Source organism: Aythya marila (genome assembly GCF_965140915.1).
Source record: "Aythya marila genome assembly, chromosome: 1".
Lineage (NCBI taxonomy): Eukaryota > Metazoa > Chordata > Aves > Anseriformes > Anatidae > Aythya > Aythya marila.
This window is the reverse complement of record NC_139042.1, coordinates 160,940,371-160,958,752: the sequence shown is the minus strand read 5'-3', so window position 1 is coordinate 160,958,752 and position 18,382 is coordinate 160,940,371. Positions and strand designations below refer to the sequence as shown.

Below are 18,382 nucleotides of genomic sequence, written 5' to 3'. Positions count from 1 at the left end.
TGTCAAACTGGAGGGCTGCTGAATTGCATCTACTCAACTTTGGTGAAAGCCTGAGAACAACAAACTGTCTTATTTTAAGTGTTTCCAGCCCTACATACTATCATGCAGTGGAATAAAAAATAAATATTTTTTAAAAAGCATGAAAAATGCAACAGGCCACACAATTTTAACTTTAACCTTCTTAATATAACTTGGATTCTTTTCCTGTAGAGCTGAAAAAAAAATTGTAAGTCAAAAACAGAAAGACATATGTAACTGAATCTAGCTTGTACATAAAAATCTTTCTTTCAAAAATATCTATTTTTATTGTAAAAAAAAAAAAAACAGTATCAAATTACAGTAACATTTAAAAAAAATAATTTACACAGCCTTCTGAAAGCTTCTAAAAATATTGTAACAAAAATCAATGAAGCTTAGAATTTAAAAAAGTAAGAGCTTTATGCTTGTTAGCTGTCTACAACAGTGAAGCTAACACATGATTATGAGCTTGCACCTGTCAAGAACATGACAGTGAGCTCTGAAGCTTATTATTCTAGGACAGTGTAATACTAATTATGTCAAAAGAAGAGCAGACAGAGTAAAATAATTTTTGATATACGATGGCTGTTATAAATGTCACATACCATATATTTACAATTTATTCAGTGGCACAGTCAGCTCTTTGTTGGGAAATGAGTAATGATATGCTGTCCAACACTGCAGAAAGTTCACCAACTCTAGAAGAGCTACTTTCACAAAAGTATTTTAATTCATTTTGATAAGATAAAAAGCCCTCACTCCTCAAGGCTCCCTTGTCTCCATCTAACCCCGAACACAGTAAGTAAAAAAAAAAAAAACAGAGAGAGTAACCCATCATTTTAATTTTTTAGTATTAGGATAATTATTAATGTGAGAAGTGTGATGGGGAAACTTGGAAGAAGATCATTTTTACATTGAATCTTCAAAGACTTTTGCCATACAATATTCAATACATATGCCATGGTCAGCATAGACTCCAGAATTCCAGTTTGAGATTTCTCTGAGTAGTATAGTCTGAGCTGCTTATATTTGAAAGCTTAAATAGTCTGTTTGCAAGCAAGAGAAAATACTGATTTTCTAGCTAGCTGATGGTCAGTGAAAAATTTTGGCAATCTTCAGACGTTAATTGAATTTCAAACATGGGACTTCAACAGATTTTGAGAAACCATAAATTATACATTTATGATTTTCAAAATCAGTCTTTTACTACAGACCAATTTAACAATATTGTTATTGCTTGTACCAACAAATTGCCAATCAAACCTTAGGACATTTTTGGTGTGAAACATGGAGCTCTCAAAGATTAAAAGCTTCAGCCTTACCTAATAACACATCCACCTTCTAAACTAATCATGAACTTGTCTTAAATATCATTTTGTTTAACTTCCTAAGGCCTAAATAGAGTGGGCACAGGATAGTGATCATTTCTGCAGGAATGAATAACACAAAGATGTTTGCATTTGTTAATGAAGTCCTTCACTGCTTACGCAGGATTTTGGTTTTGCATTTTTTGTGTTGTTGTTTTTTTTTTTTGTTTGTTTGTTTTTTGTGTGTGTGTGTGTTGTTTTTTTTTTAATTTCTTTTTTCAGTAGTGCTCCTAGAAATATCACCACTGGAATTAGCAAGAATCTGAACATTTACAAAATGCAACTATAATATAATATTTGAAAAATCCATATGAACAATAAGTACCTTTGAAGAATCAGCTAGACTACCGTGTGGTAGTTCTACATCATATAGCTCTTCTGGGAACTTCTCAGGACAACACATAGAATATTCAGACAAATGTTTTTTAAGAAAGGAATGCATTTTTGCAATGCGTAGAACAATCCATGCATCAAAAACAGATTTAAGGCGTCCATCTCTTCCAGAAAATAATTCAGGTCCTGATTTAGGGGCAGGTTTGGAAAGAGATTAATTTTATTAATTATCATTTGCATTTAAAAGTAAAGTTTTATACTGCTATTCGATATTTAAAAATATAGTACAATATCTAAATCAATTCTGTAGGAAATAAACATTTCCAACAACTATACTGATTGTCCTTGAATGTTAATAGGGTATGTTTTTTGGTCTCCAGTTTTTCACTGGAAACCTGATGCTGAACGAGGCTCTGTCTAGTACTGTAAAGTGACAGATGCAGATTTGGGGTTTAGGGACTTAAATTTAGATGTGTAAGCATCAGTATGTTCACTAGACTTCTACACATCAGCTAGAATAAAGGTATATTTAGTCAATACAGTCAAAAAATCTCTAAGTGCAACTTTGCTCACCCTAATTTAGACAGCTAGTGGCTGATGATGAGAGTCACTCCTTAGGCTTCATCAACAATAACTGCAGTGGTATATGCATATTTTGACACCTACACATACATACTTTACTGTCCTTACGGTTCTGCAGTGAGGTAGAATACTTTCATATGATGTCACAAGGAAAAAATACCAACCTCCTCTGAAATTATTATTTTCAGAGTTGCTTAGCTTCTCTCTAGAGAAAGTCTACAATCTAGTTTGATTCTTGACTATCAGTGTCACTTGTCTATCCAGCAGCTTGCCATCACATGCAGATGCCCAGAAATCAATAGATTCCCACTCTAAAAGTTTCTATCTAAGCTTGCTGTAAAATAAACCATGTACATAATATCTGAGCATTTAATCCAAATGCTCAATAGTGCTCAGCCTTCCCATTTAAACTACAGTCAACTCCTATTTTCATATAATCATATAATTTTCAAAAACAGGCCCCCAAACTGAACAGATTTGTTTCAGATGACACTGTACATAGAATTTAAAAAATATATAGTTTATGAATTTAAAAAGTGCTCCAGAAATAGTAACAGAAATTCTGTTTTCTGGGATGCATTCTGTTGGTATTATTAAGGCCTGTAAAAAGCAAAGAAAAAAAGGTAGTATCTTCACTTACGACACATGTAAATTGACACAAATTATTACTTCAGTAAAGATTTCTCACCTTTACATAATTTAAAAGAACTGAAAATGAGGAAATCTCAGATTATGGACTTAAAAACTGACATGTTTGGCCTGCAAGAACAGTATGTCACCTACAGCAGTTTTCTAGAAGGAATAAAAAAATCATACCAGATCGAAGGTTTGTGTTATAAAGTCTTTGTAAATAACTGTGATATTGAATTAAGTGAACCCATGTTATCATCTCTTTCTTCCAGCTGGCCTTGGTGGCAAGACATTCCATTCTTTCTTTTTGGTTCTGCTCATTTTGTATAATTTGTTTGTTTTCAGTTGAAGATGCTGTGGGACTTTCATAGATGACATTGTATCCATCTGCAAATCCAGTAACAATACAAATATAGACATTAAGTCAATGGTTGCAATTCAAAAGCTGTTTCTAAGCTGTATTGGAACTATCTCTAACTAAAATGTAACCTGTGAACCTGGTTGTTTTTCATAAGAGCAAAATTCTTCATATTCTGCTTCAGTACTAGCTGAACACTGTGAAGAAAATATTTCTCAGATCACGGCCAAGAATCTGAGTGGTCCTTGTAAGAAGGTAAGAGGGGTAGAGAGAAAGGGTTTCTTCTCTTCTCTCTCTCTCTCTCTCTCTTTCTCCACATAAAAGCTAAGCAAATGCAGAAATTAGTCTCAGTGCTTTGTCCTCAATGTGTGTGGGACACAATCATCTGCATCACCACTTTCTGACTCATTTGCAATACAGCCATACATCATGTTTAGTTCTATTTACAAAACTTTTACAAAATAAACCATTTAACTTAAATTGAGCTCTATATGTAGTCTCTGCTATCTAACACTTGCCCTGAATCCTCAAAATACACAGCAAAATGCAATTTTACATCTCTCTTTTAGTGGAGTTGTGAAAGGCCAAATTAATTCCTCTATCTGTGGAAGGTCTCTGTGCTTCCCTGTACAACTGGAGCCTGACTCTGCAGATGTTCTTCAGACAGAAACCTAAACAAAAATCTGTGAAAGTTTTGCCAGCATGAAGTTTGCAAAGACCTGATTCCTCATTCCTTGTTTCAAGTCTGAACCAAGATAAGGTTCCTAAGTGGCATGATATTTTAGTTTATTTTTGCCCTCTTTTCCCATCCAAACACATTAGAAACCAACTGACAGTAAAGTTTAGCAGATATCATTCTTACTCACTGTGGAACAAATCAAAATGATCAGCATAAGTAGGAAGATTTTCTGTTGTTATGCAGATGATAAAGGTCTTGAAGGAGTTAAGGAAAGTGTATAACTAGGAATCACTAATGTATAACTAGGAATTCAAGCAAAGATCACTCAAAAGGAACATCTTACGTTATACTTGTAACAACAAGTGAACTAGAGTAGTGAATACATAATCAGCACTGAGTGAGTAACAGGTATCCTTGCAGATGTCATCAATCCTAGCTACTGCAGTTGAACTTAGTTATGCTGACCTGAACTCAGAATGTTTATTATCAGCTTCAGTCCACAGTCCCTTTTAGATATTAAGTGTATTATCAATAAAATGTCTTATTGATTCTGGATGAAATAAACAAACAAACAAACTTTTTTTTTTAGTGCTACCTAAAAATGATACTTATGCAAAAAGAGTGGGAAAAAAATCACAGTTCAATTACCACTATATCACAAATTATGTGCTATACATGTTTTCACTGTTTTAGTACATTGCTCTCTTAAAAACCTTCACAATTCTTCTGGTTTATGTCTCATTCCAAATAAAATAAACCTTACATTATAGTAATTCCTAATAGTAAGCTTCCAGCATACTTCTACAAAAGCTGAATGCCTCCATTATTCCGGATATATCACAGGCAATTTTAAAAACAGAATTTAGTTTAAAATGTCCACATTGTTTATAAACGAAACTTAAACAATGTGTTTCACTGATGGCTTTAAAGAAAATATTTAGCATGCTGTGCTGATCATTTCCATTTCAATTTACCTTTATATATTTTGGCCTACTATTGCTTTTCTACATTTTCTATTTTTTTAATTTTTTTTTAATTTTTTGTGCTGCCTAACAGAACTATCAGGAGAAACACCTGCTGCATTTGATAAAAGGAAAAAAAAAAATGATCTGTAATTATAAGCAAATGGTGCTAATACAAGACAATCAGATTGATGGAAGGTCTTAGCATACAACACTTGTTTTCATAAACCAATCAAAACACATGTTTAAACGCTGTGCAGTAAGCAGACATTGCTCAGCTTTGCCAGCAACTGTTGAGTAATTCAGTCTTTGTCAGTCACTTGAGATGACTGAAATTAAGCCATGGAAACAAAATTTTATCACTAAATATTTTCCAGTTTAAAAATAAACACTGATATTTTGCCTTAGTGCTTATATAACATTTTGAAACCATTATGCCACAATTCCTAATTTCACTAAATTTAGTTTTTATCAAAAACTTCAATTTCATCAGCTCCAGTAGTAAAATAAATGCAGAAGTTGGGATTAAATGAGGCAAAGTTCTACTGAATAGCTAGGGGAAGCATCTCTAAAAGATAATACATTGGGCTGGAAAGACAGTGAAATTTTTTATTATATGGTCATTGACTTTTAGAATATAGTACCTAGGCAGATAACTTTGCAAGCGGTTTTTTTGTTGGTTACTTTGGTTTTGGTTTGGGTTTTGGTTTATTGGTTGTTTTGGGGGAGGGGGGAGGTTGGTTGGTTGTCTTTTTGTGTATAGGTGGTGGTGGCTTTATTGGTGGGAAGCTATTCAAGATCAACAGTTGATTCTGAAATCTGAAGAAAAAGTGAAAATCTCCAAAGAAAAGCTGGTATAACTAATGAAAAAATACGTTCTAAATGAGAGTTTGACAAAAAAGCCAGGATGCCTTATCTGAGGGCCAAGAGCTACTCTGGAAGTCTAGGGAAGCCTTGTGACAAAGGCCCATCTGTTTCTCTCAAAGATGGCAGTACGCACACTATTCCCATCACTCTTTCCAAACCACGGTATGCAACCTCCGCAATTTTTCTTAACCTATTAAGCTGATTAAAGACCCATTTGCCAGGTTACCTGAACTGCTCACATTTTGTACTGCCACGCAAGACAAGAAGGTTTGATTTTTACTTTCCAAATTTGACTTATACTTTTTCATAAATGAAAATTAGATACCAAATGTATTACTGGATTATATGGCATATATAGTTCATTTTTATTTAATGTTCTAATATTACTAAGTATAAAGGAATACCAGACAAGAAGTCTCTGTATGAAGCAAGAAGATCCATGGAAGCAAATTCTGGAATTTTCTGCTGTACTTCATCCTTCTCTTTAACACTCTTCATTCCAATTAATAGCTGAGAAGCAACCACTGCTTCACTAACCTAAAAATAATATTTATTTTATTCAGGACTTGTTCACTGCAATATTTACACAGATTTTAAAATCTGAGACTAGCAAGCTAATAATGAAAAATTAATTACTCAATATACTATATTTTTAAAAGTCAGGAAAATATTCCACTCCTCCCTGACGTATGGTACATACCATAGTTAAATAAATCATTACTGCTGACAGCTTAATTACTACACAAGTGATTTCAAATCAGATATCCTCACCTGGATGCCACTGATGTCTGCCCACATGTCAAATACATATGCACGTATCAGGCAGTGTGCTATTATATTTGCACTGAACCAAAGTAGAGGCAAACAGAGTCAGATCTGTCCATGAGAGATTAAATGCACCACTCAGAAAGCGTCCACTTTAATTTCCCCAAATTAAGGCCCATGACAGAAATTTCAGGGAACCTTAATTCTTGGCTTGTTTTGCGTTGTCTTGTCTTGTTTTGTTTTGTTGGGTAAATTGCAGGAAATAAAACCAAAAACAAACAAAAAAATACTTCTTCAGAATATTGCACCAACCTGTCTGGCTGCTCTTACTGCAATCCAGGCTTGTACTTTGTAGACTTCTGATTTCAGAGCCTACTCAGGAAAAGAAGAGAGTTCTTTAGAAGAGGACTAAAATTATACACCCACTCATAATTAGGATTCTAAATGTATTATGGTAAAATATACTTTGATGATAGCAAAAAATCCTCAGACTTAGATAATTATTGTTTCATTTAAAAGTAAAAAACAACATTGGTTTTATAAATCCATAATTTATTTGGTAAAAGCTTTACCCAGATTACCCAGAGCATACTAATTGTCTGCTCCTCCAAAATTTTCACAGTGCAGCTTTATACGACCCTCACTATTCCAGAGTTCAGGTATCATTTTCCATTTTCTAGAATCTCAATTACTCTTTCCTCTTATGTTAGACTTTACACTCAAAAAACAGTTTGTAGCTGCTTTAATGTGGTTGACGCCTTTTATGTTTCTCATTCCTTGCTCATAACTGTACTGAAAAATTGAAATATGATAAAATATAAATATTACCACATAAAAATCATGTTGGAATGTTATGTTTTCTTTGCAAAGAACAAATTAATGAAAACATTTGGTTCTGTTTCTTCCTATTTTCTAATAGAAAAATATTTTAAGTGTTATCATTCCACACAATAAACATGAAGAATCACATCAAACAAGATATAATTCTACTGCCGTACTATGTGATTTCTTTGTGTGATTTTTCTAGTAGGATTTTCAATACCAGTATGATTTATGGGTCACAGTAAGTAATAGCTTGGCAAGATGAACATTGTTGTAACAGAAATACATTTCCTGCTTTGAAGAGGCTGCTGCCCAAAAGATAGAAAACATACCCTTGATTTGGAAGGCACCATCTTATCTGTCTGTGACACATTCTCATTGTGTGCAACAAAATGCATATACAATAGTGCTATTTCAAGGTATGATCTTCTTATTAACCTGTGAGAAACAAAACACAGACCAATCAGTGTTAATACCAAAGTAAGCATTATGATGAGTCTCAGTCCTACATAAGACTAGCCAGACAGCCCCACCAAATAAATGTTTCATCCAATCCGCACCATCTCTTTAAAATATATCTTCTTTCAGAAAGCCATGTAATCCTGTTTTCAAGTCTCAGTGGGTCTAAAACATCCCCATGGTTTGCTTAACAAATAACACTGTGATTTAAGAGTATGTCAAATATAATTTGTGCCACATGCAATAAATATTCAATAAATATTCAATAATTCTTTTACTTTATGCAATAAATAAATGGGAAATGTTTAGTAAGAAAACTGTAATTCTGCAAGGAAAGTGATCTTTCTGTACAGAAACCTCTTCCTTCCTCAAGTTCAGGCATATATCTATTGTCCCAGTTTCCTTGAAGTATGGATGGCTGAATTTGGATACGAGTATTCAGTCAAACCTAGAAAAGTATTTGTCTCTTCCAGGAACTAGGAAAAACACCAAAGGTGACCAAAATGATCTTTCATTTCCTCATTGGGTTCAGCTGAAGAACCTTCTTAGTTATGAGTTCTGTACCAGCACACTACATCTCCAGACAGACTGTCCTCACCAGCTCCTGTTCTCCTATACTTCTTTCTCCTTTGGTCATTTTTTCAGTAGTATTATAAACAAGACCAAAATCACAGTATCTGCAGAACTTCTCCAACATTTCTATTCCCTTTAGGTTTCTAAGTCTTTTTACACAGATTCCTCCCATCTCTGCAGAACTCTTCAAATTTCCCCTAAGAATTAGCTTCCTTAATCTTACCAACAAACTCCTGCTCATGCAGTTACTCTTTTGGACAGAGTCGTATTGCACAGAGCTGGCTGCTCAGATAGTACCGTAAATTCCAGCTTTAGTATGATTTGTGTGAAGCAAAATATGAAAGTCACACAATTTTGTTCAGTTCAGGAGAGGACAAACTAAGCCTGAAAATGAGAAGTTCTGCACTTGGTTGGCCACAATTTAGTTAACTTTCCAGTCTTGCTAATAAAACAGGATTTCAGTCATCAAGAAGCAACTTTAATTAAACAATTCCATAGGTATCTGAGGGCTCATATAAAGGTGATCTGGATGTTTAGTTTTCCAAAAATAAGAAAGTAGAGGTCCATTGATGTTGCTGTACAGACTTTAGAATGACTGTAGCAAATTAAAAAAGAGTGTAGCAAATTAAACTTGCAGAACATCACCACAGTCGATTTCTGTACTATCTTCCATCATGCTGACTTGCTTGTAGAGGTTTATTACTATGCTACTGCTTCAGTGTTCAGAGTTCTGGTTCATTAACTTAAGTACCAGAATACCCACACAATCAAGGTAAATTGCTGCCTTTACACTGTCTGTAACCATACATGGCACATTATTCATTAAGACTGGTCAAGAATCTAAAAAAAATAATGTCCAATATATCAGAGTTGCTTGACAGAATTTATTGGCTGGCTTGGCTCAGCTCTTTAGGCATCTTCTATGCAGATAACTAATGCCAAAGTCACTGTCCTGATATCTGTTACAAACACATTTCCTGTGCTCCTTCTGCCTCTGTTCTTCTGCCTTTTTCTGGCTGCTAACCTTTTCAAGCTGGATTTCTATTATCTGGAAAGGGGCAGGCCACAGCTCATCTTCTGAAATATGAATAAAACCCCTGTTTAACTGATAGCTCAGTCGCTGGTGTTGACAGAGAGGGTAAAAATTTGGAAATAAAACTACAAGCCGTAACTTAGTATACTCAAAAAAATGTTTTTACATCTTCTTAGCATTAGTTTTAAATAAGAGAATAAATATACATTAGTTCTTCTTTACTACAATAGAAGAAAACTGTACAAAACCATAAAAGAAGTCCCACACCAAATTTCAGGAAAAGGTCAAAAATATATTCATTTTAATATATATTAAAATCATTCTGAAAGTTATATATCTAGTTTCTTACTCAAAGTTTTGATCATGTTGCTGGCTCAGTTTTATAGCTTCCAACAGTGTTTCAACAGCTAGATATGACTTGTTATTGCCTGCTTTGGTTATCTGGCATTCCACCTTACCTAAGAAAGAAATATAGAAAGCAGATTTGCAAGATTTTACTTATTTATTTTTTTCTGTAAGACCCTGACCCAGGTTGTTCCTCCCACACACCCCCATCCCCATCCCCAGGAAAGTTGAACAATAGACTGAATTATCTGTTTTCTTCCCAATTGTATCAGGTTTACATGGCAAGGTTTTGGTAGCAGGGGGCTGCAGGGGTGGCCTCTGTGAGAAGAATCAAGAAGCTGCCCCATGTTAAATAAGGACCACTTTCAGACAGCTCCAAAGGGACCCGCCAATGATCAAAGCCGAGCCAATAAGTGATGCTGTTTGCACCTCTCCATGAGCGTACTTAAGAAAGAGAAAAAAGCTGCTGAGCAACAGCAACTGGAAGAATGAGTGAGAACCAGCCCTGCAGACCCCAAGGTCAGTGCAGCAGGAGGGCAGGAGGTGCTCCAGGCAGGCAGCAGCAGTTCCCCTGTGGGTTGTGGAGAGGCCCCTGGTGGAGCAGGCTGTCCCCCTGCAGCCCATGGGTCCCACATGGAGCAGATCTCCACGCTGCAGCCCCCCCATGAGTGGAGGAGCCCCCGGTGGAGCAGGTGGATGTGGCCTGGAGGAGGCTGCAGCTCATGGAGAGCCCCCACAGGAGCAGGCCCCTGGCCAGAGCTGCAGCCCGTGGAGAGAAGCCCACGCAGGAGCAGGGGCCTGAGGGGAGCTGCCACCCGTGGGGGACCCATTCTGGAGCAGTTTGCTCCTGGGGGATGGACCCCGTGGTACGGAGCCGTGTGGGAGCAGTGCTTGAAGAGCTGCTGCCTGTGGGCAGCCCCCACAGTATCAGTCAGGAAGGATGGTATCCTGTGGGAGGGATCCCACGTGGAGCAGGGGCAGAGAGGGACTGAGAGGGAGCAGCAGAGACAAAGCATCAGGGACTGACCGCATTCCCCATTCCCAATTCCCCTGAGTTGCTTGGAGAGAAGAGGGTGGAAGGTGTTTTTAGTTTCTCACTGCTCTAGCTTGTTAGTAAGAGGCAATAACTTTTATTAATCTTCCTATACTGAGTCTGTTTTGCCTGTGACAGTAATTGTTGAGTGATCTCAGCCCTTGAGCCCTTTTCATTGTATTTTCTCCCCCTTTTCTTTTGAGGATGGGGATTGAAAGGGTGGTTATCATGGAGTTCAGTTGCCCAGCTGGGTAAAACCACCACACCAATAAGGAAAATCTTTTCCTTTTTTTTTTTTTTTCTTTTCGATGCTATGCACAATGCCTGTGTAACAGGTCATTTCATAGACTAGCTAAAATAAACTGTGGAATCATAATGACTCTTAATGTGTAGTGATCCAATTGGAAGACCATTGTACTTTGAAGGGTTAGTGATCCACATAACAGTCACTGTGTAGGCACAGGTCTGCGCTGTACATGAAGTATGGCTTGTGAGCCAGTATCATGCTGTGTATGTCCTCTGGCCACAGGATAAACTTATCTACCTAACTTAACAAGAGAGCCTGTTGGCATCAGCTTCTTAGTACCAATGATTATGCTACCTGCAGATCCTTGCCTTTTTGTAAAGTGTAGCAAGAAGTTAGGTGAACATGCTTTTTGTTTGACAGTAGAAACAATGAATAGAACTACTTTCTTTCAAGAGCTCAAAAGACAAAATGAGACCACATTTTCACTGATGGGATTTGCATGGTGTGCTACACCCTGACTAGAGGCCCATGTGCAACTTGGTTTTGTCAGAATCTGAAGGGTTGTACGATTGTTTACACTATCTTCTCCTTTATAGTGCTAACCTTGTAAATGACATTTTAAGTGATAACTTTACAGAGTATGATTGCCATTTCAGCTGGGATTCTTACAATCCAGCACCTCCTGGTGCAAAACATAATGCCACTGAAGTCCAAACGCAAGCACACATGTAATTCATTAGCTTTGTTAAATTAATTAGAAAATTGTTATGAAGCTCTCATCTTCTTTACATCAGACTGATGCAAAGGAGCTAATTAGCTTTCTACAGTGTCCTTAAGCTCATCAGCTATGCCCTTTGATCCCTGATAACATAGAGATGGGAAAAGTTTTACTGCAGTTTTGAAATTATTTGTTGCATAATGCACCTTGAGCTATGCTGGTATGATATGAAATGCAGGAGAGACAGATCTGAAGTTAGGGTATATGACAAATATCCACATCTGTTCTATTTTTCTAAGAAAATGTCTCCATTTTAAGAGAGGCTACAAGTATAAGATCACCATAGGAAGGAAATTATGATGAAAAAACAGGGTTATATTTACCTATCTGAAAAAGAAACTCAGCTTCGATATCTAATTCTTTTTTTGCAGATTCTCTGCAAAGCTCCAATGCTGATTCTAAATGTTTGAGAGCACATAACCATTGCAGTGGATCTACTCTTTCAGGTGTACAAGCTACTTTTTCAGCTAATGTGCATCCTAAGGAAGAAAAAAATAGATATCTTTTACTAAAGGATTTAATACAAAACCAATTTATGCAAAACAAAGTTCCTCAGAACAAATGCTGTTACATATTTACTGCTACAATCCAATTCTCAAATATTTGAGTGATTAATATGGATTAATATTCCATGAATATGGAACTATAATGATGTTTCATTACTTCATGAGGTTTATGAGGCTAATGAGGTTTACTTAGGCCATTCAAAAGAAGCTCAGGCTAAACAAATCAATCCTTTGACAAATGATCTGAAGGACTGGCACTAAGCCACTTCCTACCTTTGTTTCACCTGACAGTTACAGGCAGAACCTACTCCTCTCTGAGCCTTACCAAATTCCCAGATTCGTTTTCTATTAACCAGTTCTTGTACCTTCACCTCTGATGCATCAGTTTATCTGCTAGTGCATAAATTATGAATGAAAAAGAATGAAAAATGAAAAATAATAATGTATTGCATTTTTCTTACCAATTCTCATTTTGACTTGGGCTAGAAGGTTGATATGGGGCAAGTAGATATTTTTTGCAGGTAGGACTAAGCAAGTCAATGTACTGTCCTCTATCTGCTGTTCAATGGATTCTCCACACAAAAAAATCTATAAAAAGAGTATGTTTTGTAAAATCAAGTTACAGATACTAAACTAAATAGTTTGAAGAAGTAAGTGAGGTACTTGTAAAACGTGGAACTCAATTGTTTCTTACATATATATATTAAAAAAAAAAAAAAAAAAAAAAAAAAAAAAAAAAACACTAGGAAAGGGCCTGATACTCTTGCATTCCTTTACTTCAGTTTGTGATTGTCTTCTTTGCAGAGAAGTTTGGTAGAAAACGAAGAATTTCAATGAACTCTTGATCAGATTTATTAGTGTCAGGCTTTGGTTTCTAAAAGCAAACTTCCTCGGAAAAGGCAGTCTTTAAGAAATAGAACTCCCAAGTAACCTGATCATTAGAAAGAAACTGTCATGTCTGGAAAGAAATCTGACATCCAGCAAAAGCCAGAGGCCAGAAAAGAAAAATAACATTGCATATACGGACCAAACTTCTCAGTCATGGAAATATAGTGATGGGAGACATGCTGTAAACTGCTAAGTCTCTTGAAGGTTAGCAAGTTTCACAAGCAGAAGTCTGAGTATAAAGTGATTCATAGGATTATTCATTACTTGGGGGAACAAACATTCAAATGATTATATTTCTATATTAGGAAATACGAGGTTAAAAATTTGATCTAACAGCTTTTCTTCACAATCTATATAAAGAAAGTGTGGAGATGTGCATATCTATTTTTAGATCACCAAATAGGTAAATTATTAATTACTACACAGTCCTCTCACATATATCATGTCTTTAGATAATTTTTTAATTATATATTTTTTTACATGGAAATTATTTCTTCATAGTGACTGTAACAATCTGTCAATCTAAACAATACGTCATTTTCTATACATTTTCTAAATTCAAATCATTCTAAGTCAAGGTACAAAGCTAAATCCTTAAACTTGGATGCTCAAAAGTTAGGAATTTTATGAGATATACATCTTCCCTGAGGTGCTGAACACCAATGTGTGGGAAAAGTGAGTGTTCCAGATCTCTGAAAAATCAAACTTCCCATTTCTGTTTTTCAATCCGGACATACATTTGCAAGTAATCAATATTTTTTAAACTGTATGAAAATATCAAACTACTTAGAACTATTAATATGCATGATGATTATGAAAAAAAAAAAAAAAAGTTGGTAAAATGAATTACTTCTTTATAGTATGCAATCTAGGGAAAATTAGACTCATCAATTAATAGGAATAGCCTTTTTTAATAAATTGTTAAAAGGGCTTCCAGAATAGATGAGTTAAAACTGTTGTAAGGATTTGAAAATGCTGTGTAAATCATATACTCACTGCTTTAATGGTAATTTCATGTGCCAAAATTAGTAAATTTAATGGTTCCACTGCAGAAGAACAATATTCTGCATCCCCTACTGTTTGCAATGCTAGTACGTCTGCCAGCAGAAGCATACTTTTCACAAGAGTCAAAGACGCTGGAGAGAAAATAAATGTATTCTCTTGGAGTAAACTGATGATATCCTGTTTGGACATAGATAACATAAAACAATGTTGTTACAATGTTTGCCATCTGTTTATGAGGACAAATCACAAAAAGTGAAAAAAACTCTATTGTAGAGGCATTATTTCAAGCTTATTTAATGCTTGCATCAGCTGTTCTGACTCCACAAAAAAAAAAAAAAAAAAGCATCAAAGAAAAGCCAACAGTCTCTCCTTTATGCTCAAACCTGCAAAAGTTTAATGCCTGCCATGGGACATCTTTCTTGAAGGTCAAGAATAGCAGCTTGCACCATCATTTCAGCTTGAGTCTCAATATCACCAAAGGCTTCCGCCTCTATTATTACTTCTTTTATCACACTTCTGCGTTCAGCCACATAATTTTCTAAAAGAAGGAAATACATGATTAGTAAAACTACAATAGAAAAGACTTCACAGTAACTTATTCCATTCTTAGAAAATTCTTATTATTATTATATTAGAAAACCACTAGAAAGTTACAGGAAATCTGACAATACAGATTCCACAGTATCATTTCACCAATTCTTTGCCAAATTTGCTCTCAGAAGAAAGAAAAACTAAAGAGTGTTTAAGTTGTACATTCTTTAAATTCATCCAAATGCATTATTTGTATGTTAGCCACCAGCATAATTAATTTTGCAGATTTTGCAGAGCAAATGTCACATTCAAAAATCTGATCTTAGCATTGCAAAATAGCAACAGCCTTTACAGGAATTATCCAGAAGAGATTCATATAAAAGTTTTGTTACTGACCTAGACCATGATTTTGATACTTGAGTGAGTTTCAGAGTTTATATTGTTTATAGAACTAAGTAGGAAAAACTTTTTTTTTTTTCTATCATCAAACTTCAGTAAATGTACTTTGTAGTATCTCACTTAAATCCTTAGAAGTAAAATAATCTGGAACATAATGTTTTCATTTATAGGTGATATAAAAAGTGAAAAAATAAAACTTTTACATTTTTTAAACTAGTGGTATGTTGCAAGTGTGTTTTGTTTTGCTTTGTTTCTTTAAACAAGTATACCTATTTAATTTAATTACACTGATTACATTTGAAACTTTTTACTGCACAAATGATTGTCAAAAGATTATGACCATTAAACATTAATGTAATGTTTTGTTTTTATGTACTCTAGGGAGAGATTATACGCAGAAATACATCTTCCTTACTGCACTGAATGAATTTAATGCAAATAATTGCACAGTAATCAATGTTAATGTTTTTATTTATGAATAAGAATTTACTCTGCCTGTTATACTCTAAAAGCATAAACCGAAAAAGGGTAATACCTTCCATATAACCAATGCCATGTATCTGTGTTACTAGTGCAGTCACTAACATTTTACGACACCTTAGCCACAGATGCATATTCATATGATCTTGTGCAATTGTACTGTGAGGCAGTTGACCATCTTGAGCACAAAAATCCTAATAATTTCCAAAAGCAAGAGAAATGTTACTTTGGGAGTCAACTACTTCAATACATACAAAGCAACAGAATAGTATTCATTCTAAAATAAATGAAGTTAGTACAAACATATTACAAATAATAAGATAATCATAACAACATATGTATTTGAATGGTAGATATGTTGTGTTGTGGTTTTTGTTTGTTGGTTTGTTTGCTTGCTTCTTTGTTTTTCATAAAAGAGCCCCATATATTATTTAACTTAAAATCTATAGAAAATTTGAAACATGATCAAATTAAGCCAGCTTTAATGGGAGAGTCCATTAATTATATGTACGTGAAAAACACAAGATAAGCTGAAGCACCATGTGATGAACAGCTCATGGAGAATAATTCTAAGAGTTTGGACTTCTTTCATCTCAAACAGGAACATTGCTCAAAACCCTAAGGAACGGAATGGTCCATTGTGGTTGTAGAGCAGGGTCAATAATATCAAGTTCTGTTAACTTAAACAGAGATTAGAAATAAATTTATAGGTTTTGTTCTCTTGTTCCTAGTTTTTCTAGTAATTAGAAACAAATACTGATGTATAGTACTGGGAGTACTGATATATGACATGAAACATCATATATCATTTTCTCCCCAGTTTAATGGCAACCATGTAATACAGATGATTGCTATGTTCTAACTTTCTGAAAGTCTCTTAACGGTTAGCACAAGACTTCATATACTAAAAAAGTCATGTAAATCGTATATCCATGCATACAAAACACATCCTTACATTCTTTTTTTCTTGAAAATCCGTTGGTTTCATCCTAAAAATGTCTGCATCTTGAAGAAGTCGAATTGCAGTGAAAGCCAAAGCAACACTGTGATACAGAACAGTATTATTAAAACAGCGCTAATTATACTCACTATTATATGCTTCCATTATAACAGATACTTCACTTCTGACTATATGAGAAATGTCTATAAGCAGCTATCAATTTTTGCTTCATTGTAATAACTTGCACTAAGAGCATATTCTGAATTTGTAGGCATTGCAGTACAAAAGTAAGAAAACAGCAGTAAGAGAAATGTTTTTGCCAGATATAACCTGATACTAATGAGTAAGCCAAGAAATACAATCTTCAGTTGGAGCAATCAAAGCAGAACTCCACTCTAAGTGTCAGTTACACGTCTTCCTTCAGGAATGGGCTTTTAGAAATTAAAAGATGTAAAAATACTGAAAATGACAAAATATACTGGGAGAGTTCAGTATTTCAACAACAACTAAAGACCTACAAAACCACTTTCTTCCGTAAATCCTTTCCAGACTATACGTTATTCATTCTGTTAAATCCCCATGACCAAATAATCACAGGATTTTAGTAAACACCATCAGTCAAAACTTGAACCAGGTGCCATCTTCGCATAACCTTGCCAGTAAGCAATCACATGATATTTAGTCTCATCCCCCACCCCAGCCCCATCACAAATCTTTTTCTGGACTTCACTCTGAACAGCATCTAGAATGATACAGACACTATTAGAACTGGTGGAGCAATCAACTGAACACCACGTTTCCAAAAATTGTGACTTGGGATTCCAAAATATTGTCAGATTTCTTAAAATATTAATTACTATGCTTTTTTTTTTCTTTTCTTTTTTCATGCTTTCTCTTTAAAGCTTTCAGAAACACTGTTCAATTTCCATGACATCTACAAAAATGGATGGCTATAACAGTAGACTTGGTGAACACAAGTATATTCAGACACTTGCAAAACCAACATACTGAGATTTTTTTTAACAACAGGATTTGTTGCACAAAGAATTTGTTGGTCCAAATATTCTGAGAAGTGAAAAAAAAAAAGTCTCATGGTATTAGTTTTCTGTCTCTAATTGTACATTTTCCCCTACATTTGTAAATATCTACTTTCCTAGCTCTTCTCTAAAACATTTTTAGTTTGTTCACTTTGAAGTACTACTTTTTCTTTACCCACTGAAAGGTATTTTCCTAATAATGCAAAAGCACTTGAGAGTATCCCTAGCTCACCTCAGATATTTTTCAGCAAGTTAATTGTATAACAAAAATTCAAATTATCTTGAAGTCTTTTTAAATAGAGAGGTTTTACATACAGAAATCCTCTTTATAGAGAGACTGGCTACTGTGAAGCAAATGAAATAATAATTTATGAATGCCTTACAGCCTTCTTACACTGCCAGACTAGTGTAAAGAGCTTTTAGTGCAAGATGGATTCAGGCTCTGTTTGAATATACCACTTTTGAGAAGTGAGAAGTGCTAGATTAATTGTTTTAAAGGCAAAGTTCTTGATTCATTCACAAAGAAGTAAGAACAAGAGTTGCACTACTCTGAAATTATTCACATTATTCTGGCAACTTACATCTGACATCTGATGAATAACCTCCAGAGATAAGAGGGTAGTTAAAGTCCTTCTGATTCTATCCTGCTTGTTGTTTTTGTGATGCAGAACTGGATGGATTACATCAATTCAGTACAAATAGACCCCAAAGTAACAGTGAGAACCAAAACTGTTAATATCTTGCC

At 34.9% G+C, this 18,382-nt stretch overlaps 1 protein-coding gene across 1 annotated transcript in view; it reads right to left on the bottom strand.

Moving 5' to 3' along the window:
• CFAP54 (cilia and flagella associated protein 54) overlaps positions 1–18,382 on the bottom strand; it is a gene marked incomplete at both ends in the record, with an annotated part of 109,035 nt that overhangs the window by 8,672 nt on the left and 81,981 nt on the right. The window contains 13 exon segments of the mRNA XM_082752042.1: positions 1,711–1,904; positions 3,117–3,317; positions 6,201–6,333; positions 6,874–6,933; positions 6,937–6,969; positions 7,716–7,821; positions 9,798–9,906; positions 12,175–12,330; positions 12,819–12,945; positions 14,242–14,427; positions 14,634–14,788; positions 15,716–15,854; positions 16,601–16,703. Coding sequence (XP_082608168.1) covers positions 1,711–1,904; positions 3,117–3,317; positions 6,201–6,333; positions 6,874–6,933; positions 6,937–6,969; positions 7,716–7,821; positions 9,798–9,906; positions 12,175–12,330; positions 12,819–12,945; positions 14,242–14,427; positions 14,634–14,788; positions 15,716–15,854; positions 16,601–16,703 — 1,702 coding nt within the window.